The sequence below is a fragment of the Ursus americanus genome, chromosome 16 (assembly GCF_024610735.1).
Source record: "Ursus americanus isolate L20-20 chromosome 16, mUrsAme1.1.p, whole genome shotgun sequence".
Taxonomy (NCBI): Eukaryota; Metazoa; Chordata; class Mammalia; order Carnivora; family Ursidae; genus Ursus; species Ursus americanus.
In genome coordinates this window covers 29,622,935-29,648,081 of record NC_142142.1, presented here as the reverse complement: position 1 = coordinate 29,648,081, position 25,147 = coordinate 29,622,935, and the positions used below count along the sequence as shown (strand labels likewise).

Here is a 25,147-nt window from a genome sequence, read left to right as displayed (position 1 = left end):
TACTGGAAACTGGTGTTACACGCTAATTATACCTCAATAAAAAATTATACATGGCTACACCACCACTATCACACTTCAAAAGTTAATAATTCCTTAATGTCATTAAAGAAACACCATTTAAATTTCCAGTTGCATCCTACATAATTAAAAACATTTTTCCTCCATTTTTAAGTTTCTTTGATTCAAGGTCCGCACACTGTGATTGGTTGGTATCTCCTAAGTCCCTCTCGCTCCATACTATTTTCCCCTTGCAACTTACTGAAGAAACAATAGGCCAAATCACATCCCTTCGGTGTCGTTCATCATGATCTCTGTCCTATTTCCTGTAAATTGGTACATGTTTGATCGGATCTAGGTTTGCGTCTTTTCTGGAAAAAGTATGAGCAGCAGTATTCCTCGATCAGAAAGCGTGTGATGTTAAGAATGTGTCTGTGTATTTTCAGCAGCTGACCTAAGCATGAGCAATGCTTATTACTCCATCAAGTCATTAGAAGTTGCAAAACGGAGATACTGTAACTTCGGCATTCCTTTTTTAATTATTAGCTGGAATGCTTTTTCAGAGAGAATGTATCCCTCATTTACTATTTACCTACCCAGAGATACAGTTTGTATGAGAACCATAGAAAATATTCTTGTCTGTTTATTTATCAATTTTTAAAATAGAGAGTTAGCTCACTAGCATCCTCTAATGGTGAGCAATTAGTGCTTTGTTTTTCGTGTGGCGTGTCTATTTAGTATCATTTTGAACTCATGTATTTAAAACATATTCAATGTTTCAACCCATTGCAGTTATGATTTTCTATATTGATGTTCAAATTGTGCGATCTTCCAATTGTCTTATGAGTCTTTTCAAGAGCACACTAAATAGTCCTTAATAGCTTTCTTACTATCTGGCATGATAAGATGGTGCATACTTTTCCCACTAAATATGTCTATTTTTTTCTTAAAGTATCTTGAGTTTATACAGATAATTCTAATTAAAAGCATGACATGGATTTTGCTAAACGTCTCTCTTTTCTCTTTAGCCAAGAATCCCAGGCCTGAGCGACAAATGGAATAATAGAATATCACATAATTATTCACTTGCTTTATCCCACAAAATTTTATCCCACACTATAATTTCAGAATAATAATACTGACACTGCCACTAACACTATGATTATTGTCAACAGTATAAAATTATTTTTGCAGATTTTCTTTTTTTTTTCACCTTAGAACGTATCCCACTTAGGAGACACAAGCTATTGCGTTGTATGGCAATTGGAATAGTCCTCTGTGCGGTTATGGCACCAATTGGCTGTATTTTAGGTACATTTCTTTCTTTTTTTTTTTTAAGACTTTTACTTCATGAATGAAGGGAGAGGGAGACACAGGCTTCCAGTTATGGGATGAATAAGTCATGGGAATAAAAGGCACAGCTTAAGGAATATAGTCAATGATACTGTAATAGTGTTGTATGGTGACAGATGGTGGCTACACTTGTGAGGATAGACAGCATCATGCATAAACTTACAAATCACTATGCCATTTACCTGAAACTAACGTAACATTGGGTCAACTATACTCAAATAAAAAAATTAAAGATTGTTTTATTTTTATAATTTTGTAAAAATATCTAAAGGACTCCAAAGTCAAATCAATAAAACATATGTTCAAAGAACTCTAATTTCTAACAGTGTCCCTCCAACTATTTTCTCCCCCACCCCTCACTGGTAACCATTTTTAAACAATTATGGTTAAGCGTTCAATTTTTAAAAATGTAAGCAGATACTTCTGTGTATGTATGTGGGTGTAGCCCTACCCTTCTTAACATGCTGCAGCGTGACTTCTTCTCCTTTGCCTTTTTCACTTCAACAATGTAGTGTCAGAAGCTGAGCAAATTCTACAGCTACATAGATTCCATTATATGGATGTCCCAAAGTTTTTTGACCAACCCCTTAATTTCAATTGTTTTCTGTTTCTGGTACTGCAAATAATTTTGAGTTGTGCATATGTCTTTTCATTTTTGTAAGAATGTGTTTGGAACAGATTCCTAGAAATTGGATTGCTAGATCAAAGCATAAATGTGCATGTAATGCTGCCAGTTATTAAAACTCCATAGGACTCTCTTGCAATGGCCATCAGGAATGTCAGAGTGTCTGTTTTCCTACAACTTTGTCAACAAAGTATGTGGTCAGATTTGGAATATTGCAAACCTATAGGTGAGAAATGGTTAACTTCACACACTTAATTTTTTAATTTTCTTTTTTCTTATTATGAGTAAGGTCATTTTTTAAAATAATTTTTTATTATATTATGTTAGTCACCATACAGTACAACCCTAGTTTTTGATGTAAGGTTCCATGATTCATTACTTGCGTATAACACCCAGTGCACCATGCAATACGTGCCCTCCTTACTACACATCACCAGTCTATCCCATTCCCGCACCCCCCTCCCCTCTGAAGCCCTCAGTTTGTTTCCCAGAGTCCATAGTCTCTCAGAACTAGGAAGATTGGTAGGAGAAGAAAGGGAAGAAGAAAGGGGGGGTGGTAAACGGAAGGGGGAATGAAACGTAAGAGTAAGGTCATTTTTTCACATGGTTAAAAACCATCCGCATTTTCCCTATGAACGGTCTACTCATTCCTGTGGCCCGGTTTCTATATGGTTGTTGGTCTTTTTCTTATTTTAGAAACAAGTCAATCATTTTAGTCAAAGTACATTTTTCAACCCTCTTATCATATGACTTCTCAGATAGCATTTTTCTTGAAAAGTGGTGACTAGCATAACAATTCCAAATGCGGTCATACCAGCATCAAACATGAGAGAAAAACCACTGGGCTTGTCATCTACTATCCCCTTGTCAATTAAAAAACAAATTCTGCACCTTATATGCCAAGACGTGGTTTAGAATTAAAGTTTTTCTCTGCCCATAAGCTTGTCCTATCCAATTGACGCCGAATTGATGATTCTCATCATCCTCCACCTCTTGGCTATGTCTGAGAGGACAACCATCCACACACCTCTTCAATAATGATTTTCATTTGTGTTCCAAACTGTCTAGGTACAAGTCACTTGAACCAAGCTACCTCAAATTCTTTTTGGAGAATGGCAGGGCATTAATAAAAGTCAATACTCAAGTCATGTACCACTTCCTGCTCCACTTCCTTGGCTACAAAAATAAAGCAGTTGGAGAAAATTATATGTAACCATCGTCTCAACGTGTTCAATTATCTGGTCTTATATCCTTTCCTTTTCAAAACTCTAGTAGAGACTAGCCAAACTGCCTTTAAAACATAGCTCCAAATAATTTTTCCAAGTTCACTCCCCAACTCTTCTCAAATGTCCTCTACTCATTAGCCCTTCAATCTTTCATGCCTTTTTTAATATTCCACTTGTTTCCAGAGTGTGGGCTCTGGGCCAGAAGCATTAATATTACCTGGGAACTCAGAAATGCAAATTCTTGGGACCAATCCCAGATTTATGGATTCAAGAAATTGGGGTAGATGCCCAGCCACATGTGCCTCACGAGGTCCTCCATCACGCCCTGTGACCGATGCATGCTCAACTTTGAGAAAGCAATGACTTAGATTAACCTTTCCCACAATTCTTAGAATGCCCTTGCTAAAAGCTATTAGCTTCCTAATTGCACTTCCTAATACCAAAGTTCCAGATATTTTTTCACGTACATGGTCTCTCCAACTAGACTATAAAGATCTCGAATAGGTCTATAGACTATAAAGGTCTATAAATCAGGTCTTTAATCATTTTATCAAACATAGCACGGTTTTAGTCATGTTCCAAAGTTTGCTAAAACGTAACTACATCTAGCTTGATTTGCTTTATTGTTCCTCTGAAATATCTCAATAGCTCGATAACTTGTTTCATTAAAGTCTTAATGAACATGTAGCAAAACTGAATGTGTTTGCCTGATCCAGTTCTCTCGAATCTGTTGTTAATTTTAAAGCTTCATACTGGGGAAATGTAGATAAAGCTAATAGTAGGCTTAGTGATGGTCCCCCAAGATGTCCATGTTCTAATCTCTATGACTAGGTTATCTTATATGACAACAGGGAGTTTGCAGATGTGACTAAGAATTTGAGATATGAAGATCCCTGATCATCCAGGTGGGCCCAATGATGTCCTTATAAGAGGGAGTAGAAGGAGATACCATAACCAAAGAGAGAAGACCACATGATGACAGGGCTAGAGAGACTTGAAGATGTACATTTTTTAGCTCTGAAGATGGAGGAAGGGGAAAAGGGCCAAAGAACACAAGGAATGCAGCTCCAAAAGCTGGAAAAGGCAGGAAAACAGATTTTCCCCTAGAGCCTCCAGAAGGAACCAGCTCTGCTGACATTTTGACATTAGCCTAGTAAAACTGATGTTGGACTTCTGGCCTCCAGAACTGAGAATTAATCTTTGCTGTTTTAAGCCACTAAGCTTATGGTAATTTGTTGCAGAAGCAATAGAAAACTAATACAATACTTTTGACAAGTTTTTATTGTGAAATATTGGATTTAGAAAAAAGTACAAAATGTCAACAGTCAGATGTGTACAAGTACAGTATTTCAATAGTCTATACATGTGAACAGCTTACCAGGTTCACTGGAGAATGCATATTTAGACCAATACAATCTAAAAAGAACTGCAATATTCACAGGCTAGTAATACATAAATAACTTGGGCCAAAATGACCCTCACTGGTAAATGCTAATTAATAGCTGAAAACGGGCTAAAAAGCACAATACGGCACACCATAGTATCTCCTTACAGGGCCACATTTAAAGAATATCAGCTCATTATGTCAATACACTACAGATCCAGGACTGGGACTCAATTACTAGTTTATACAATTGCAAAAAAATTAAGTTATAAAGTAAGGTCATGGAATAAAGAGAGGGCATTTAATTAGGACTAAATACTGTGAAGCCCCTAAAAAGTTTTAGCCTTGGAATTTACAAAGGTTAATTATTGAGACTGAGTTTCAATTTTTAATCTGTTTCCTAAAAAAGGGGGAAGGGGCACCTTGGTTTTTAGTAGCAGCTCCAACATGTTATAAGAACTATTACACAGCTTATTTTAAAACCATAATGAGCACTGTGGATTGATAAATGGCTATGAAACCAGAATATAAAACATTATAAATTTTAAAGAAAGGTAATGACTATCTTAGGAATTTAGCAAATCCTGCAAACATTAAAATCTGTGTTAAGAAGGTATTATCTATCATTGTTGAGAGTACTGAATTTAGGAAGATTATTGCATGAAGAGCTCATAAAAATAAATTGGTTTAATTTTTCCAAGTCAAGTCTGACTGATTCAATCTTTTGCTATATTATTTCAAAATTACCCTAGATAATAATGTTTTCAAATTGGTTAAAGATTATTTGATATCAACATATAATGAAAAACTGCAGGAATCATCTCCTGAAACATCAGTTATGTTAAAAACAATTATTATAATCATCTTGTGTTCTGAGGAAAGATGATCTTTGACCTGACAGTCATAATCATTCTTTAAAAACAACTTAAAAATTAATAAATTTAATAACAGTTTACTTAAAACAAATTTATCCTTACCCATGAATTCCTAAGAGAAGGAACTCTCTCCCACTCTACAAAGTATATCTAGCTGTACAATTGAACTAAAGGTCTGAACTGGCATTTATTAAGGAGATCAATTCCATTAAAGGCTGAAAACCACTGGACCAGAAAATAGTCAATAACTTTACATAACGTATCCCAACCTACCTTAACCTTTTATAGACAATTTTAAAGACTCTGATATAATTTTCTTATAAATAGTGCCTGTATCTTACAGTAGATTCCAATTTATTCAAAGATACTCATGGATTGATTTAAGTTATTTAAATTTTTCCAGATTTGTTTTAAACTTACAAATCAAACATGGTGTACATAAATATTAACTTAGATAACCACATATTATAGGGAAAGCAGATATATGGACCACTGCAGAAAAATTAAAAATTTTTAAAAACTTTTATAAAAGAAAAATAAAGCAGAACATGTAACTCACGAAATATGAACATGAAGCCATGACATAAAAAATAAAATTACTCTATCAGAAATGATTTAAAATTAAATCTTTGGGGAAGTATTTTTACATAATTCAATGAATTCAGTGACCAACAGCTTCTCATATCACACAGAAACAAACCACAAAATCATCTAGAGTCTATACGCATTATCAGTTCTTAATGCAATCTCAAACATTTTACTAACAACTTTGATTTCCTTTTGAATAGGCTTCTGTACATATGCATTTATATACAAACATTTATTAAACATGATTTTAAAACAAACTGTATGTACAAAAGATCAGCATTCCTATAAATAAAAACATTAGGTGGCAAAAAGGCACTTGTAAGTAAAAATCTACAGTAGTTTATACAAAACAGAACACATTTTACCTTGGATACTGTACAATAAACATTAATTCCTATACCAATAATGAAAATACTAGTTTACTAATTAATGTTAATGATGTAACTTTTAAAAACATATTTACATATACTCTGAAGTTCATTTAATAAAAGCACCATGATTTTCTCCTAAATTCATGTTGATGCAAAGTAAAAACACAATTCCCAAAAAACCAGTGTTTACCATTTTCCTTGTTTAAAAGTTTTTGTATTTCTAATTGAAAACTGTTTATCTGAAATCAGCATAGTGTAAAACAAAAAACAAAACAAACCGAAAGCCCTGCTGCTCTGACTTCTGAACACTGTAATCTACTCTATTATTGCATGTTGCATTTTATAAAGAGCACGACTCATGCACTCCTTTACAAGTGTTTAATACTATTGCTGGCAAAAAAGTTCCTGGATATCAAATCATTAAAAAGTAACTTCAAGCCAGTTGAAGTTTTATTTGAACGTTTTACAACTTAAAAAATGCTGTATATCAGTTACAAAAGTGAATAGGAAACACGCCAATTCATCTGGTGTGCAAAAATATTTCTCCACTACACAGAATTTAAGGGCTTCACAGAATTTTTCTCAAATTTACATTTTCAGCAGAAACACTACATGAATAACTACTTTCTCAAGGGGACGTTAGTATGCTTCCACTTTTGTCAAACTTTTTACCCTTTGACAATGCTGCGACCTGTTTGAGTAGTTCTCTGTTTTTGGCCTGTGGGAGACAAAAACATTTCAGATGAAAACTGCTTGAAATATTAAGTCATGTTGAAGAATACTACTTATTTAATACTGTTCTTTTCACTTATACAACAAGATTTCATTTAAACACTAAGACCAGATGAAAGAGTTGGTAGATTAAGGTTCATCTCTTTAATGCTGGATATGAAGAAAGAAAATTCTAGACTGGTTTATCAGCCCCCTTTGTAAATGTCGATATTAGTGTAACTGTTGTCCAAAGATACAATCAGTTAGAAAAAAGGCAACTTAAGCAATTCACATAAGAGAGGGTCAAATTTTAAATAAGGAAAAAATGTCTGACTCTTTAACTTAAAGATAAAATGAAAACTATGAAAATAAATTTTATAATTAATGACTCAAATAATGATTTGGGAGGAATACTGCCCAACAAACTATACAAAGTCTTCCATTTGATGTTTACCTATTTATAGAATAAGCAAAAGAGGTCCATTTTGCAAAAATATTCACACTTTATCACTTTGCCAAAGGGACCTTCTCAACTTAATGCTATTCAACTAATTTTTTTTGAAGCACCCATCAGAAATGCCCTCTCTGATCTCATTTTTGTTTAATTGCCATAACAGTCTTTAGGTACTGGCTTTCATGTAATTTGAACATCTACACATCATTGTTTTCAGACCTGTGAAAAGATGAAATGATTTTTCAAAGATTCCAAGTTTCACCTTGCCGCTGATCTGAACTGAATGTGTCCTTCATTCAAATGTTCCAACCAGCAAAGACACTGTCCTTGAGCCAAAGCACTAGGACAATCACCAGTGTTTAGTGAAGAGGAATGTGTGAAGAGAGACCTTCAAGTGAGTACTTTCATATTTTGACTGCCTTTGTCTCCCTATGCGATCTCTTAACTGTGGAAACACAGGTAATAAGAACACTCCATATCTACAAATATATCAATGATCAAACACTTCTGGAGTTTTTGAGCCAAAGTAGGGACAGTGTTGACAACAGCCTAGAATCTGAGTGCTGCCCTAAAAGCAACAAAATTTTTCCTCTGGTTTATGTAGGAAAAGCATTTATTTTCCTTCACAAGTCTCAAAATTTTTTATTATCTAGATAATATATTCTTTTAACCTCAGTGCTTCATCTTCTACTTAACTTTGGCCTTTGTATGGCAAGATAACACTCTGCCTTCTCTGTACACCATCTTAAACCAGTTTCATGAAACATAAACCTTTTCTAAAGCTTTGTACTTCCACTCCCCCATCTTTCTTCAACCAAACTCTCCCCAATACCTATTACCTCCTAAATGCAAATATTCTTAGAACGGTTTCATATTTGCAAACCTAACCATTTTTATGTTCGACTGCCTGATTAACTGCATTTCTCTCTATTCAATAGTTTTTAAATAAGGTGGTAATTAAAAGTTTCAATTTCAGGGGCGCTTGGATGGCTCAGTCAGTTAAGCGTCCAACTCTTAATTTCAACTTAAGGTCATGATCTCAGGGTCATGAGATCGAGGTCCACGTCAGACTCTGTGCTGGGCATGGAGCCTGCTTAAGGTTCTCTCCCTCTGTCCCTCAGCCCCCAGCCCCCAGCCCTCTTTAAAAAAAAAAAAAAAGTTTTAATTTCAAACTTGATTTCAATTTTAAATCTAGAAAATCACAAAGAATTTCATAGGACTTTGTTTTCCCTTTAAAAAGTAGTTTGAGAAACTCAGAAGACAAATAATGAGAATGCCTGGTAGTTAGCAGTAAGTCAAGTGAGTACACTTATGATCAACTGGTTTATCACTCAGCTGACCAGTCCTAGTCAGTGTAATTTTAAATTGTTTTCTTTTTATTGTTAGCTACATGTTAATTTGTAACTATAACAGATTCTCTTTGCCAAAAATAACAGAAATCTTAACAGAGATTTTAAAATACAGATTAATGAAGGGGATAAAAAAATGGTGTTTGCAAATGTGGTTCAAAGAAATCGCCATCAGATCTGTAAGTTATATTTATCCAAAACCTTTATACTGACAATATTCAAATTATCTTTTCTCAGTCACCAATAAGAAGCAAACACAAAAATCAAAGAGTTTATAATTTTTATATTCTAAGTATGAAACACAAGAACTCAAACATTAGGTGTTGAAAGCAGTTTTCCCTTTTAATTTTTTAGCAGCTAATTTTCAATTGGCATTTATATATTCAGTCTCCTAATTGCAGCAGTAATAAATTTGCTGATAAATTATGTAAGAAAAAAGCCCTTAAGAAAACAATGTATCAGTTGTTAAATGGAGGTAAGTCCAAATGTGTCTTATTCTAATTTAGGTACATAAAAAATGTATTTTACAATGTACTTAAATATGTATGTATTTAAAATTTTTTATCCTAATGTTAGTTCTTTATTATGCACCCTGCAAAAATCAAATAATTTAAAACTCTTAACAAGTTAAGCTAAAAATGTTTAGAAACACTGGCCTAAACACTGACTATCTGGAGTAACACTGATCCTACTGTGTAACCTGGAGTCGATTTTCTTGTTGGTGAGACAGAAACCTCACCACCACCTCAAGAGGAGTTGAAAGAACTAATCAAGTATATAAAACACTTAGCCCAACACAGAGGATGATACATAGCAGGCACTCAAATCTTAATCCCCTTCCCCCCTTCATTAACTTCACTCTTGAACAAAAAGTAGATTTTTTATTTGGTATTCTTGTTAGACAACTTAGGTTGTTTGTTTACTTTGGTATTTTGCACAATTTTCTCTTCTGCTGCTCACTGCTTATTTCCCAGGTTTAATAGTTTAAAATGTTTTGAGAACTATTAGAACATAGTGAATTTTCTGCTACAGGGTTGTTTGTTATGACAAAAAGTTAAGAAAAATAGTTAACTGTTTACTCAACTAAATGGAAAACCTACTAGTACATGGTTGCTGAAGGGACTACAGTTAAAAGAGGGTACACAACTGTAACAGAATGTCTTCAGCAATTAACACAAAAGGTATAGGGAAGTGGTCTGATTACAAGGAACAGAAACCTAGGTGACCTGAGGAGGTAGGAACACAAGAGAAAGTAGTTTAATCTGAGTCACAAGATACAGGTTTCTATGTCAGTTCTGATTAATTATGTGACCACCATTTCATCTGTAAAATGGAACTCAAAGTTACTGTAAAGAGCAAATAAGACAGCCTATGTAAATTCATGTTAGAAATGTCATACTTCTATCAAAACATTAGTTGCTATTCTGTTACATGGAAGTTCAGCTACTGATCAAGAAGAGTTATCAGGCTTAAGCTACCAATCAGGCTAAGATGTCAAAGAGAAGGTCCCCTCTTTTTACAACAACAAAATAAAACAAAAAACTGCTCTTTTGGACAGTGAGGTGTACTAAGTTGTATCATAAATTTAAGTATTGGTCACAGTTTTTCTGTTACCTCGCTTCTGGATTTACTCCAGAGTTTTGGTTACACCACTTTAAATCAGAGATCATCATGCAGAAGATTCTGTTGCCAGATAATCATTCAGCATTAATAACTGAATGAGAAAAATAAGAAAATTAGAAAGCAAATATATACTGGTGGATGATAATGTCCAAGAACCCCAATTATATGGGCAATTTCTCAGGACAGAAGGCAGACAGACACCTCCATAAATCAACACTCATTCAACAAATTATTTGAGTGCCTACTATGTGCCAGGCTCTACACAAAGTTTCTCTTTAAAACTCTTTGTAGGACCAATGTTAAGACTGGGCTGTAACTGAAATTCACGTTCTTAAATCTATTTTACAATTTCATGGAATTTAAGCTACCTCAGAGAAGTATGAAGAATACAAACCAAAAGGCAAGAATAGCACATATAGCCTGGTTTTACAATGAAAAAAAAAAAACAAAAAACCCAAAAACCTCAGGGCACTACTACTCCCTTCCTTCCCAAGCTGCGTTCTCCCATGAAGTCTAAACTCTATGTGCTGGCATGCATCCTCTATGCTTTTAAGACTTAAAACTATTAAAGTTTAAAAGATTAATTAAAGGATTAATTCCTCAGATGTCAGAATGTATAAATTGACAGAACATGTAATTAATTTAGTGTGGTCTGATTTCTAAATTTATGAAACCAAGGTGAGAAAAGGCTTAAATAAGGGAGTAATGTCTATCCCTGCTGGATGCTCTCATATCTGCATGCCGGACATCAGATACTACCCTGTCACTATGGTAACTCCTGGCTTCACCATTCAATTGTTCTGCATATTGAAATCCTCCTGAGTATACCTTGCAGGACTCTTGGGAGCCTGGCCTTGGCCTTGATCACTAGAGGCTCCCTGCTACAGCACACAGAATCCTATCTGGCACTTTGAAAATCACAGCACAAAAGTTAAAGTGAACTCCTTTGTCTTTCATTACTGCATGTAGCATAAATTTCCTCCACTTGAGGGCCCTGAAAATTGGTTTTGTTCGCCACCTCCCTTCCCATTCTCTGGGAAGAAATAAGAATGATTGCACAATGTTCTAAAGACCTTATTTTCACCTTACTTTCATAAATCTGATCTTTAATTTTTTGTTTTTCATGCAATGATCAACTGAACATACTCCACTGGATCCTCCTCTGAAAACCCCATAACAAGTTAAGGCAAGTTTTCAGAATTAATATACTGAATCCCCTTATCAAGTGATTTCAAGTAATAACTCTTAATGGGAGCAGGATTAAGAAGTGGTAAAAAGTCAAAATCAGGGATGCCAGGGTGGCTCAGTTGGTTAAGCATCTGCCTCTGGCACAGGTCAAAATCTCCAGGTCCCGGGATCAAGCCCCGTGATGGGCTCCCCACTCAGCAAGGAGTCTGTTTCTCCCCCTTTCCCTGCTCCTGCTCTTGCTATCTCAAATGAGTAAATAAAAAAATCTTTAAAAAGTCAAAATTGAAGTTGAAAATGCACCAACTACACATCAAATAGGGATACTAATACCAGTCTAAGACAACATTAACAATTAAGCAAGGTTAGCCCTCCTTGCCTAACAGCTCGTATAAATAATGTCATTTACCTGAAGTTGTTCCACAGTTTCTTTGTGAGCTTTTTCCATACTGTTCATCTTTGTTCTCAAATTTGACTCTTGGTATTGAAAGTCCGCCTTTAGTTCAGTTAACTGAGAAACAGATAGGCATATAAATTTATATACACGCATGTGTAAAAAAATATACATGCACAAACATATCATTTTAAACATTCTTCATTATAAATTCACAACTCATTATAGAAGTGGAAGATGTCAGCAGTTTCCTGAGGTTTATAACTTATTTAGAGTTTCTATTTTGTGAAATGAAATTCTACTTTATTATAATATATTTTAAAGTTAAGATAATACTGAACTGTCAGTAAAACTTTTGAGAAGATGCCTTTTATTGTTTCAATTTAAAGACGGCTTCACTACTGGTATGCCAACAGGAAAGTTTAATAGCTCATACCAGGGAAAAATGCTTCAGTTACAACATACTTCATATTATATATAAACAAAGTAAATGTTAAAAGTGGTTTCAGGTTAAAATAATCCTTCAATGGCAAAAGATGAAAATTTCACACTGGGCAAGTACAAAGAGGAGTGGTTTTATCAACCATGAGCTGTACTGCTTTTACTTTAAAATTCACATCCAGAATTACGAATCCAATACTACCTAAGACTTGAGGTAAAATGGAGAACAAAGTACAGAAATACAACTAACATGGAATGAGAAAGAAAAGGGAGTTAATTTAAAATTTCTGCTAACTTAGACAAATGTAAGAAAAAAAATCAGTGGTTTGAGGAAGCTACATTTTCTTCTTAAATATCAATGACATACATAAAAACACAAAATCCTTAAGACCTTGAACTAAAAAATAACTTGATATTAGTTTCATAATCAGAACCATGGATAAGAAAGCTTAAATGGTTTTTATTATATATAAACTTTAAAGGTTTGCATGTTCTTTTTTGTATAGATATGTAACAGCAAAAAGAGAATGGAAGTCATGGTGTAGAATATTCTTATTGTCTGAATAAAAGCCCTTGCTTCTGCCAAATTCAAAGAATAACTGAATTCTCTCTCTGTTTACTACATTACAAAGGAATTCCTGTTCTGAAATGTCAATTCACATCAGATCAGCTAAGATAATTATTCTTGTCACTCCATTGTGTGTTGCCTTCAGATTATGAATCTCTGGAAGATAAGGATCGTGTCCAATTTATTTATTCATATTTGTATCCTCATAATCACTATAGGATACATGGCTGGTCCAGAAGTCACTGAATAAAGTGAAATAAATTTAAGAAAATATCTTGGTTGCCTTAGATTTACATTATAAGAAAAAAATAGTAAATATGTAGCTATTTTAGGTTTAGAATTATTATTTTCCTTACAATACTGCTTATTTCCATTTCCATTATTTCTTTTAAAGGAACATTAACAAAAGCAGAAAACTTTCAACAAACTGCACTAACACAGAGGAGTCACGCTATGGAAAAAAAGTCAAAATTTCACAATGCATTACTACTTGGTTTTGGAATTGTTCCTTTACAGCAAATTTACTATTTTATTCAACTTCTACCTAGATTACCTAGGTTAATATAGATAAATCTTTGTGCAATAGAAATGTCTCTAAAATTTTGTGCATAAAACAAATTTCCATAAAAGCTCATTAATTCAAAAAATTCTGTTAATCAAAAAAGAACCATAAAAAGTAAGACACTCCTAACTATCCTATTTTTATCTCATGTCAATCCTAAATTTCATACACTGAATTTGCTTAAACTGAGATACAAATCTATTAAAATAAATTTTAATCCACTAACCATTAAGGCTCGGGAAAATTTAACACAAAAGTTGTTGAACGCGAAGCTCAGATTCAAGCATCACTACGGATACTCAGAAATAGAGATAATTCATACACATATTTATAATCAAGTCTTATTCATAATTTTAAAAGGAATGTTTTTAGTGTTTTCCTACTGCATAAGGCATTTGAAATAAGTCAAACTCTAGAACAGTCTAAGACTATTAACAAGTACAAAAGTTGGCTTTACCCTTGAAGACGATCCAACATCAGAAATAGCAGCTATGAGCTCTTATACATGGCAGGAGCTGTAGTAAGTACTTTATATTTTCATTTAACCCTAACAACCATCTCCTGAGATGGTATTAATACTCCCATTTTTAAAAAAGTGAGGACCAAAGATGTGAAAACATTCTGCTCAAGAGCTTTTCATTAAATTGACAACATATATTTGATCCTCCTAATCTGACAAAGTCCTCAGAAGTACACTTAGTTCCTATAAAATGATCTTAGACACCTATTACTAATCACTGACTACCACACAGGAAATTCCCAAAGTATGTCAAAGACTATACTCAACTACTTTCTCAAATCACAAGAATTTACATAATATTCCATTTACGTGTCATTTTCAAATTAAGATATTAGGCTTATTTTTAAACTACAGGCTTATTGGAAACTAATGTTCAGAAATTATTACAATTCTAATTAGCTCTCAGTTAATTCTGAAAGACCATTTTTACCTACCTTCTTTAGATGGCTTATGTTCCAATTTGGTTTTTGTAATGTCTTATAAGAATCATGCACATTACCAAATTATTAAAGTCTAATAAAACTTGCATTTTTAAGCAAAACTCAAGATGTCAATCTTACCAGGCTTCAGTGAACCATGTTCTTACCTTTTTATCTTTTTCTAAAATGGTCTGGTCTCTCTGCTGTAAGAGACGTTTAAGTGACATCACTTCTTCTTTCAGTTGACTTATAAGGACAAAATTGTCTGTTCCCCCACTATCTGCTGACTGATTTATAGAGCTACTAAAAAGAAAAAAGTAAAACACAGTTAAATGAAGTAGAAGGAAAATTAGCAGGTGTTCAAATTGCATAAATTAGACAATTCCACAAACATCCTTAAGGCTAATGCAAAAAAATATGTACCTGACAGAAATGGATGCAACTGGCAAATTACCTTACTAATGGCACACATTACATACACCTGCAGAAATATAATTCAGTATTAGCTTTTAGGGGGTCAATACTTCTAGTGTAAAGCAATAGGCAGCCAATTTGTACAGTAACATCAGCAAACTTTTGGCTAATGAACTAAAAACAAACTCACGCTCATAATACTTTAAATTTATATACATTTTCCAAGCAGGTCAATTTAAAACATCACAATAAGATTTTTAGATTTGTGTTTCACTGAAGAATAATTAAGATCAAGAGAATGTTCTATTCAGATTTGTTCTTTTTTCAAAACCCAATGTATTCCCCAAATAGAACAGTTCAGTGCCACTTGCTTATTGCCAAAATTAAGTTAAAAATTTTAACTAATTATGGTTACTTTTCTAGGTGACTCAAAAAGTCAATGCAGAAGATACATGTTTCTATTCTTTTACCTAGTAATAACTGGCAATCAACTGTAACTGTTCAACTAACTTGAATCTTTCGTAGCGCTAAAGGAATTCATTTTTACCTATCTCCATTAGATGGCTTAGATTCCAATTTGGGCTTTTTCTTTGGAGTTTCATTCTGAATTGCTGCAGAGGATTTATGGCTGAAACCAAACATTAATAAGAATAATTAGAGTGAAAAGAGCAGAGGCACCAAGTGATAAGTTATTCTTCTTCCCCTAAAATATTACTGAATATTATTGATTTTTTAAAAGCATAAATAACAAAGTTAAAGAGATATCACATTAAATAATATATATGTGTGTGTATGTATGTGTGTGTATATGTGTGTGTGTATCCATATATGTAATATATATCAAAATGCTTCAGAAAATATGTTAACATATTTACCTCTGTTTCCACAGTCCCTGCTCTTGTTCTGGACTCAGACTGCTGATTCTGAAAAATATACAAATGATATCTAACAACAACATTTAATACATCTATCTTTAACAACATTCTTCCTAATGGACTCAAATTACATATGTTTAGAATCTTTTGTTCAGAGAATGCATATAAGTTTTTGAACTAAGCTAATATATAGTGAATACATCACATTCTGTTGAGATAAGTTCGATTCAAATAACTGCTAGCCAATTGCTACTAAGTTCTTTAACAAAGGTACAGTGATAGGCATTAAATGATAGGTATTAAATGCTCTTTTTAATCAGATCATTTTCCAAAAGTCAATTTAATATCATACTAAGAGTTGGGGTATATAAGCATGAAACCCACCACGATAAGGTTCTATAATTATAAAGTATGACAATCATCATACCTAGGCTGCCTTTACTATTTCAGACAGGAAATGTTCTATCTTTAAAGTTAAGGCCTTCCTAATAATTCTATCTGGAGATTCCTCCTTTGGAGTAACTCAAGTTGTTCAGAATAGTGTGTCAAGTTGAACCAGAAAATATCTTAATTTGTTTCTTTCCTAGTTTTCCTAAGAACCCTCTCCAAAGTCTCTAGATTAGTCAGTAATGTGGAACAGACATGCTGAAAATACTGGAAAATTTCATAGTAAGAACTGATTTTACTTTTACTTATAATTAAATGCTGTATTACTAATTCTTTTCCATTATGCTGTACCACTAATAATGACTTTATAATTCACTATGAAACCTAGAAGTTTTCCTGTAGTTGCATATCAGCCAATCCTGCATTAACCCCTACTTTATTGATTTGACATGTATAGAGCACCTCCTACATACCAGACGCCACATATTTATACAATGTAAGATGTTAAAAGACCTAGGATGTATGACCTTTTGCCAGTTACTTAAAATTCCTGAGCCTTAGTTCCCTCATCTGTGAAACAGGTATAATTTATAACTTATAGGGCATCAGACTTAAATGAGTTTATATACATAAAAGCACTTCATACATTACTAGCACACATACAATAAATAAAAATATGTACAAATATTTATGAGTATAATATGTACTACTGTAGCTGTATAAGTTTTTCAAGCAAAAGTAAAAAAAAAAAAAAGAAAAGAAACAATCAGACCATGTTCTTAAAACTCAGCTGTAAATAAATACCAACTTGGGGAAAAATGCTGTAATTCTATAAACCTGAGTTATTCTTTATTTGCGGCAATAAATGGCAACCCTACTGAGGAACTCAGATGCCCTTTCTTTTACAAATTCCATCAAAAGCATTAGCAAACCATATAATCACACATGAATTAACAGCACTATCCAGATCTCAAAGTAAGAACAATCACATTACTAATGGCTTAACAAAAACACTTGGAATTCGCATCTTTGCTTTCTGAGGTGGCCATTCCTGGATCCAGACCGATCTGGTTTTGCTCTCCTCTATCGCCACCCATCACTATATATCACAATATGTACACTCCTCCAACTGTTCTACTAAACTTAAAATAGAACCTCACAAACTGGATGCCTACTCATTAAATGGTCTATATCCATCAAATACAAAATAGTACTTCTATTTCTTAAGCAATAAAAGGAAAAAAATTAAAAGTCAATACCATCCTTATTGCTTTTACTTTTGACACCTGTTATTCTTTCTAAAGATTAAGTTACTGTCACAGAATTTGATCTTTATAAACATACTCTGGGTGTGTCCTATGACACACTAAGAAAAATGTATCTATAAAGGACAGGGGGGAAAGGGACCCTTCAGTTAAGTTTCAGGAGTAGGTCTGTGATAGTTACTTTGTCACAGTTTTTCTTAAAGAAGCAAAACCAAGAAAGATTTATGTTCCTTTGTTCCTTGGGACAGTCTGACAGAAGCACCACAAGATTTCCTCAGAAGACCCAGATTAGAAGTCACTATGCATTCCACCACTGTGACATGCAGAAAGCACTACAACAGGGTAAGGCAAGTGGAAAAATTGCTACTAAGTAAACATCAGTACCTCGATAAAACTTCATAATATGTGCTTGCCTACAATTTAGAATCAAATCTTGTTAATTAGCACTACATTATATTCTAAAAATGTGTTCTTAAATGTTGTAGGCATCAATTTTCTATAAATGAAATTGTATTTTATCTACCTGGAACTTTAAAGACTTGAGAAATTTGGGAAAAAACAAGTTCTTCTGAAAATTGGTTATCACATTCCTGTTTTATCCATTTTGTGTTTAATGTGTGCTTTAATAGTTTGATTTTTCCATAAAGACTAAAACCACAGTTCAAAAAACTTTATGCTACACACATATTACCACTATATACGTTTTTCCTCCGAAAGCATTTTAAAAATCAAGTAGTTGTTTATATTTGAATAGAATTCCTGCCTATGTGTTTTAAAAAAAGAAGCAACGTATTGCTAATTTAAAAGATTATTTTTCATACTTTTGGAAACTTCAAGATTTAGAACGCTTCTATCATGATCAAAGGATATGTACATTCAATATTTTTGTAGAACAGATAGTCTCAATCTGTTCTACAAAAATATTGAATGTACATATCCTAGTCACTAGTAAATATAACTTCATAATTTGTATTTGTAACTGCAAATACAATTTTTACAAGTAAAATCCTAACAGTTATTTAAGCAAAAAAAGAATATCGAGGGCTTTGATAACATAAACCAATTAAGTATTAACTCTGGTGTACTTGTATTTTTACTTCGTATGACCATAATTTTATGTAATTCCCTTAATGTCCTATCTTTATTTTTACAGTAAACAGCTAAACACACTCCAAGTGTATAATTTTATACAGGCTTACCTCAAAGATACTGTGGGTTGGGTTCTAGACCATGAAATATAAATAATATTTCAATAAAGCAAGTCAAATAAATTGTTTGTATCCCAGTGCACCTAACTGATGTTTATACCATTCTATAGTCTATTAAGTGTGCAAGAGCATTACATCTAAAACAATTACATACCTTAAAAGTAATTAAAAAATTATTGCTAAAAAAATGCTAATGTCATCTAAGCTTTCAACAAGTCATGAATCACTGATCACAGATCACCATGACAAACATAATAAGGAAAAAATCTGAAATATTGTGAGAACTACCAAAATGTGATGCAGAAATGTGAAGTGAGTAAATGCTGTCGGAAAACAGTGCCCACAGACTTGCTCAATGTGGGGTTACCACAACCCCTCAATTTGTAAAAAATGCAGTATCTGTGAAGCACAATAAAGCAAAAATGTGATAAAAGAAAGTGTGCCTGTATACTGAATAAAGTAGGGAAAAGGCCCTAAACACTCAAGAAGCTTACCATATACAATAGAAACTAGACTTGCACAAAAGTAGTATTTGCAAAAAGTTAAACACCAATACATGGCATTAAAATGCCAAGAAGTTTTTAGAAAACTTGATTTCGAAGTACTTACTTGTGATGGCTACTGCTGTGACGATGGTGATGGTGATGATGGTGGTGGTGGTGTTTTGAATGATGCTGGTCTTTGTCGGTAAGAGATGAAGAAGATGAGTTTGAATGTGAAGATCCCAGGCTCTTCCTTTGTTCTTTTGTCTTCTGTAAAACTCTCTTGTATGATAAAGTACAGAGCCAGCATAATAACTTTCCATCAACCTTTTTAAAGAAAATATCTGTATTAGATTAAGTGTACCTATAAACTGAGTTTAAGTGAAAAATAAACTATTCAACTTCTAGTGCAGGCGTGCACTCACGTGCGCGCTCTCTCACACACACACATGCACACACAGTTGCAAAATGGAAATAAAATTAAACTTTTATGAAACTTGGGAAAATGCTCATTCGGTATGTCATAAAATTGGTGAGGATGATCTATGGACTTCCATTAGTTTTGAGGCATTTTTTAATTCTGAGAGAAAAGTTTGTTTTCTTATTACTGGGAAATAAGCATAAATTGACATACTTCAAAGTATCTTACCTAAGCACCGGCCTGAATTCTTAGGTCAATGTGTAATTACTAAAATGAAAAAGTAATTCCCACTACAGTGAAAATTGTTAGTTTATAGAAATAAGGAGAGCTTGAATGACATATACATTTGATTCTCATTATCCACAGGTTTTCCCCATTTGCAAATTCAACACCTACTTGCTAAAATTTATCTGTAACCTCCAAATCAACTTGCAGTGCTTTCATGATCATTCACGAACAAGCACAAAGCAACAAAAAATTTCTGTAGCCGGACAGGAAACATTCCCTGCGGAGGTTTAACAAGGTGACACTCCATGGCCGCCTTCTTTTAGCTCTTACACCATAAACAAGTGTCCTTTTCACGGTCTATTTAGTGCCATGTTTTCGCATCTGTGCTTTCTATTGGTGATTCCACTGCTTGTAATGGTCCCCAAGTGTAGTGCTGAAGTGATGTATAGTGTTCTTTAGTGCAAGAAGGCTGTGATATACCTTATGTAGAAAATACATATCTTGGATAAGTTCCATCAGGCATATAGTGCTATTTGTCATGACTTCAATGAAATCGAACAACAGTTTATATTAAAAGTAAGATGTCTCTGAAGAGAAACATCCACAAAACAAGATTAAGTATTGATCAAATGATTACCATGTTGTGACCAGAGGCAAGAACCTAATCCTATATTGCCCCCTTTGAAGCAATAGTTCAATATTCTCTAATTCAGTGTTTGCAGCAACTTAAGAGAACCTATCTATCAGGGATAATGAAGATCATATACATGTGTCAAGGGGGAGGAAAAGAGACTTCTTCCCAAAATTAAGACTAAACCCTATAAAAATAAAATTAAGTTTCTTTCTTCTACTTGTTCACACAAGAAGTGCTGGAGGAACATGTCTTACAACTAGGGTACATATACTGCTGTAGAAGAACCTGGGGGAGCTTCTCAAAGAGACAGTCATCCTCCAACTCAACTGAAACTGACAGACAACAGGAGGCCTAGTGAATGCGGATCAGCAGAGGAATGCCACAGGCACACACATACTTTTTAAGTCACTGTAGGTAGAGAAAAACAAACAATAGTTGAGAACATGAGCCCCAAGTCAAAAGGCACGAGACTAACTTTGAATTATACGTTTTAATGTGCCATCAGGTATTTTTTTCACACCAGCAACTTCAAGTAACCAGCAAAAGGATAAGTAGCAGAAAGGATTTAAAAGCAGTTAGTAATTCTCCCGAACAAAACGTTGGATAACCAAATAGTACAGAATAGCTATCACAGAGTATTTTTTAAAAATACAGTAATCTCAAGTGATCAACATAAATCTATGTATAATGCAAACACAGAGAAAATGCAATGTTTCTGCACTTCCATCTTAACTGTTTTCAGGGATCCAAAGGCTACGTCATGTAGCAGTAGTGTATTCATTAAAATAACTCCCAACCCGTGTGTTTCATTTAATTTCCCGAGGATATCATAATATAAATACCTTTCTTCTTCCTTCCTCCTTTCGATCAAAAGCACATTGTTGTTTGCACTGTTCACAGGTCTGAGGAGGTCCATATTTTTTTTCTGAATTTGTACAACGCTGACATTTTGTACCAATAAATGCTGCAATTATGTTACAGTACTGACAAGGCTTAGGCTGAAAAGCAGATATACATTTTAACTGAGATATGTAAAAATATTAAAAATTTGCCACATAAAATATGTATTTCTGGAACTAATTAAGGAAACAGATAAAAAATTTTTCTGTCAAGTATGTTACCCTGTCATATTTAATGACATTCATCATGTTCCTTTCATTTACTAACATTTATTTCTAGAGTTATGCAACTTTTTGTTAATGCTATTAAATAAGATCATGAGAAATGTATTTATGATTGGATAGTATGTTACATAAAAGCTACATATGAAAAAGATCTCAAAGAATGAAAATAAAGATACACACTCAGAAAAGTTTTGTGTATTAAGTATTTAGGAGTATGAACTAATTTAATATCCTAATTACTCTTATTACTGTTTCATTTATTAAAAATACATTTAATGACATTTCATCATATACAGCTATAGATGATGAAAACAATATACATTACATATGAGCTTTCAACTTAAGAATTGGCACAAGCATATTCAACCTAAACTATAACAAATATACCTTGATTTTCTTTGATACTCAAAAGACAAATTCAGGATTTTAAAGAACCTTAAGGCCAGCACTTTGACTAATCATGACTGTACTATACCAATAATGACTGTCATATACATGTGAAAAAAATTTATACTAGCATAATGTCATGACTTTTGCGAATAAATGCCTGTACTGTGTTACTATATAAAAACTGTTGGAGGTTCCGAAGAGGGGGGGGAAAGTATGATTATGCAAACTTTATAGATAAGTGGGTTCTCCATAACCAGGAGTTTGTTATATTTGAGTCTTTAAAGAATAAAATCATACATTTCACACTGAAATTCAATATACACAAAACATGCACATAATATGACTGTTTTTAAATGTTGTCATTCTCCAATCAGACTGTCTACAGAAAATTTCTTTCCCGGAATATTTTAATATGTTGAATATTTAAGGACACATAACAATACATATTTTTTACAAAGTCCATTTTGTGAAAAACACTGACTAGTAACAATAACATGAAATAAAAATGTAAGACTTACCGTGCCAAATTGCTTCACATTTTGAGCACACTTCTTACAAATTGTATTAGTTTTGCTGAAAAGGAAATTGAATATAGATGATCAAAATTACATAGCTTTCTGAGGTTATTAGCACACTGTCGAACTAAAGCAAATACAGTTTATATCTATTTGCTTTAGTAGTTCTTAAAACTTCTAATACAGACCAAGGATCTTTTTAGGGATATGTATTTCACACATTTTCTCTTCTCTCATTAACTTTAGATAAATAATAAATGTTTTTAAACATTTTTATTGTGTATCTTTTGGTAAAGGAAACAAAACCAAAAAAAAAAAAAAAAGAAAGAAAATCCTAATGCTTCCTACCTAAGTTCCAAAATCTTCACATCTGCCACTGTTTAAGTACAGCCTTACATCTCAGTGCCTACCTAACCTTCCTCTGGGCTTTCTCCACTATTATGATGCCAGTTATCTACTTATGAAGAAATTACTTGTTCTTCTCCTTAGGCTACGCTCTTATATGTGCTCTGATCCTTTAACAGGAATCACCCTGTTAAAATGTGCTGTTCTTCCACTGGTAACAAGTTACTAGATTTCACCCTTCGAAGATAGTTGGTAACATTATAGACCTTTCTTCAGATCCATGTCAGCACTAATGTCTTGTCATTTTTTACAGCTCAATAGTAACTTTATATTTGCATTTTTAGTCAGCGAGGCTGTACATTTTCCATGCAATAATTTATTCTTCATTTCCTCACGTGTAAACTGAAGTCTAGCTATAAAAGTCATTAATTTTTTGTCAACATGGTCTCTCCCACCACATATACAAGGTTTACAACTTAAAATTTAAGAAGCTAAACCATATAATACCACAAATACGGGATTACAACCCCCCAGTATTCCTTACAGACAATGGTGTCTTTATCAAAAACTGTTTAGTATACAAACCTCTCTTGCTGAAATTCTGATCTGCAGTAAGTACATTTTACAATAGGATGCGCAATCCGACATTCCTGTAATAAGACAATACGTTAGTATCTATCTCAACGTCCTAAATTTCACTTTTCTAGTAGAAAATTGTTACACAACCTAGTCAAATTCCTAAAACATCAATAATACCTGTCCTGCAACGTACACAATTGAGTAATTTATCATATAAGCGGCCAATTACAGCATATTTCTTTAGGAAAGGCATAGGTGTCTTTGTCTTTATTTGATGTGGGGGGTATGCTACAAATAAATTAAGAAAGCTGTCAGGGCCGATTTCAAGGGTTGGTTAAATGTGAAACTACTTAAAATTTTGCACAGTTGCTCACAGACAGCATCCCGGCTTTAATGGGATGGGAGGAGCTCCAAATCATAGAGCATTCTGTCCCCAAACCAGTCGCTTCGCTTTCCTGGACAGGGAAGAAGGATGCCATCAGCTTTGCGGCTTCAGGTTCCTAGCAAGAAAGTGCAAAAACCGTCCCCTGCCTCCCGGTGGAAGGAGAGGACAGTCCAGGCAGAAAACCGAGATGAAAACATCTCCACCCCAGGGTCTCTGCGGCATAGACAGGTGGCTGCCGCCTCACTCAGCCCCACCCCTGAGACCCCTGAATGTTGGTGGGGGCCCGGCCCCCTTCTGGGCCGACAGGAAGAGGGCAGAATTTTGTCTTCCCCTCAGGGGCCCCTCCCATCTGATGCCCACGTCCTCGGATAAAGGGGTCCCGGTTGAGGAAGCAAGAAAGAGCTCCAAGCCCCCGAGGCGCCGGCGAAGAGAGCCGGGCTGCAGTGCAGCGGACACCCAGTTCCCTCGGGCTCTGGCCGAGGAAACCCCGCCCGCCGCCCAGCGCCCACGGACCTTGCAGAGCTGCTGGCCCTGGGAGAGCTCCTCGAAGGGATAGCGCTGGGTACACTTGGTGCAGGCGTACAGGGCCGAGGCCGCCATCCTGCTCCTCAGTCTCCTCCTCCACCGCCGCCCGCTCCAAGGCGGGGCCCTACGGGGAACTCGGGCGCCGCCGCCGCCGCCCGGGCCGCGGGCTCCTCCTCCTCCCCCTCCCCTGCCTCGCGCCCACCAGAGCCTCGCCGCGAAGGCCCAAGGCCCTGCGGTCTGCACCGTCTCCCTCCGCCTCCACTTCCGCCCCCAGCCCTCTCAGTGACGCCGTCCCAGCCGCTCCCGCTTAGGCCCCTGTAGCGGCGGAGGGAGACGAAGAGGATAGTTCGATGCGGTTTAGCTGCGCGGCAGTGGATCCGCTTCCTTCTCGGCCTCCCTTCCCCATCTCTGATTGGCTGGGAAGGCAACTGCGTCACCCGGTCGCTCCTCCCAACCCCTAACCCAGGCTACGCTGGAAGCTCCCACAAAGGGAGGAAGTTGCTGGCCAATGACGGCCCGACGCTCTCAGCGCGCGAAATCCGCTTCAAACTCGCCCCGCCCAAAGGCCCCGGTAGCGCCTGTACATAGCAGCCAGTCCCAGGTTTGGGTGAGACCACCCCCATCCAATTGGGCAAGTGTTCATGAAGGTTTACTCTCTGCCTCCACTCTTTTTTCCCCTTAACTTCTATTGGACCAAATCACTAAAGCTCCTCCTGATTCTATTT

The 25,147-nt window shown here is 35.0% G+C and overlaps 1 protein-coding gene across 4 annotated transcripts; it reads right to left on the bottom strand.

Annotated features, from left to right (window-relative positions):
- Nucleotides 1–4,464: 4,464 nt before the first annotated feature.
- On the bottom strand, nucleotides 4,465–24,836 carry FAM76B (family with sequence similarity 76 member B). Of its 4 annotated transcripts, none has more exons than XM_045790809.2 (10): nucleotides 24,411–24,836; nucleotides 23,519–23,583; nucleotides 22,592–22,646; nucleotides 21,402–21,557; nucleotides 19,404–19,603; nucleotides 15,935–15,982; nucleotides 15,607–15,687; nucleotides 14,813–14,945; nucleotides 12,151–12,252; nucleotides 4,465–7,137 (listed from the first exon to the last, which is right to left on the bottom strand). In XM_045790809.2, exons 1-10 carry the CDS (start codon nucleotides 24,495–24,497, stop codon nucleotides 7,048–7,050), a joined length of 1,017 nt encoding a protein of 338 aa, XP_045646765.1. In that variant the 5' UTR covers nucleotides 24,498–24,836; the 3' UTR covers nucleotides 4,465–7,047. The 4 variants fall into 4 exon arrangements, with proteins under 4 accessions (XP_045646765.1, XP_045646764.1, XP_087724354.1 ...); XM_045790808.2 differs by having other exon boundaries at nucleotides 14,813–14,948; nucleotides 24,411–24,835; XM_087868228.1 differs by lacking the exon at nucleotides 24,411–24,836 and adding an exon at nucleotides 23,887–24,398 and having other exon boundaries at nucleotides 14,813–14,948.
- Between the last annotated feature and the right edge of the window lie 311 nt (nucleotides 24,837–25,147).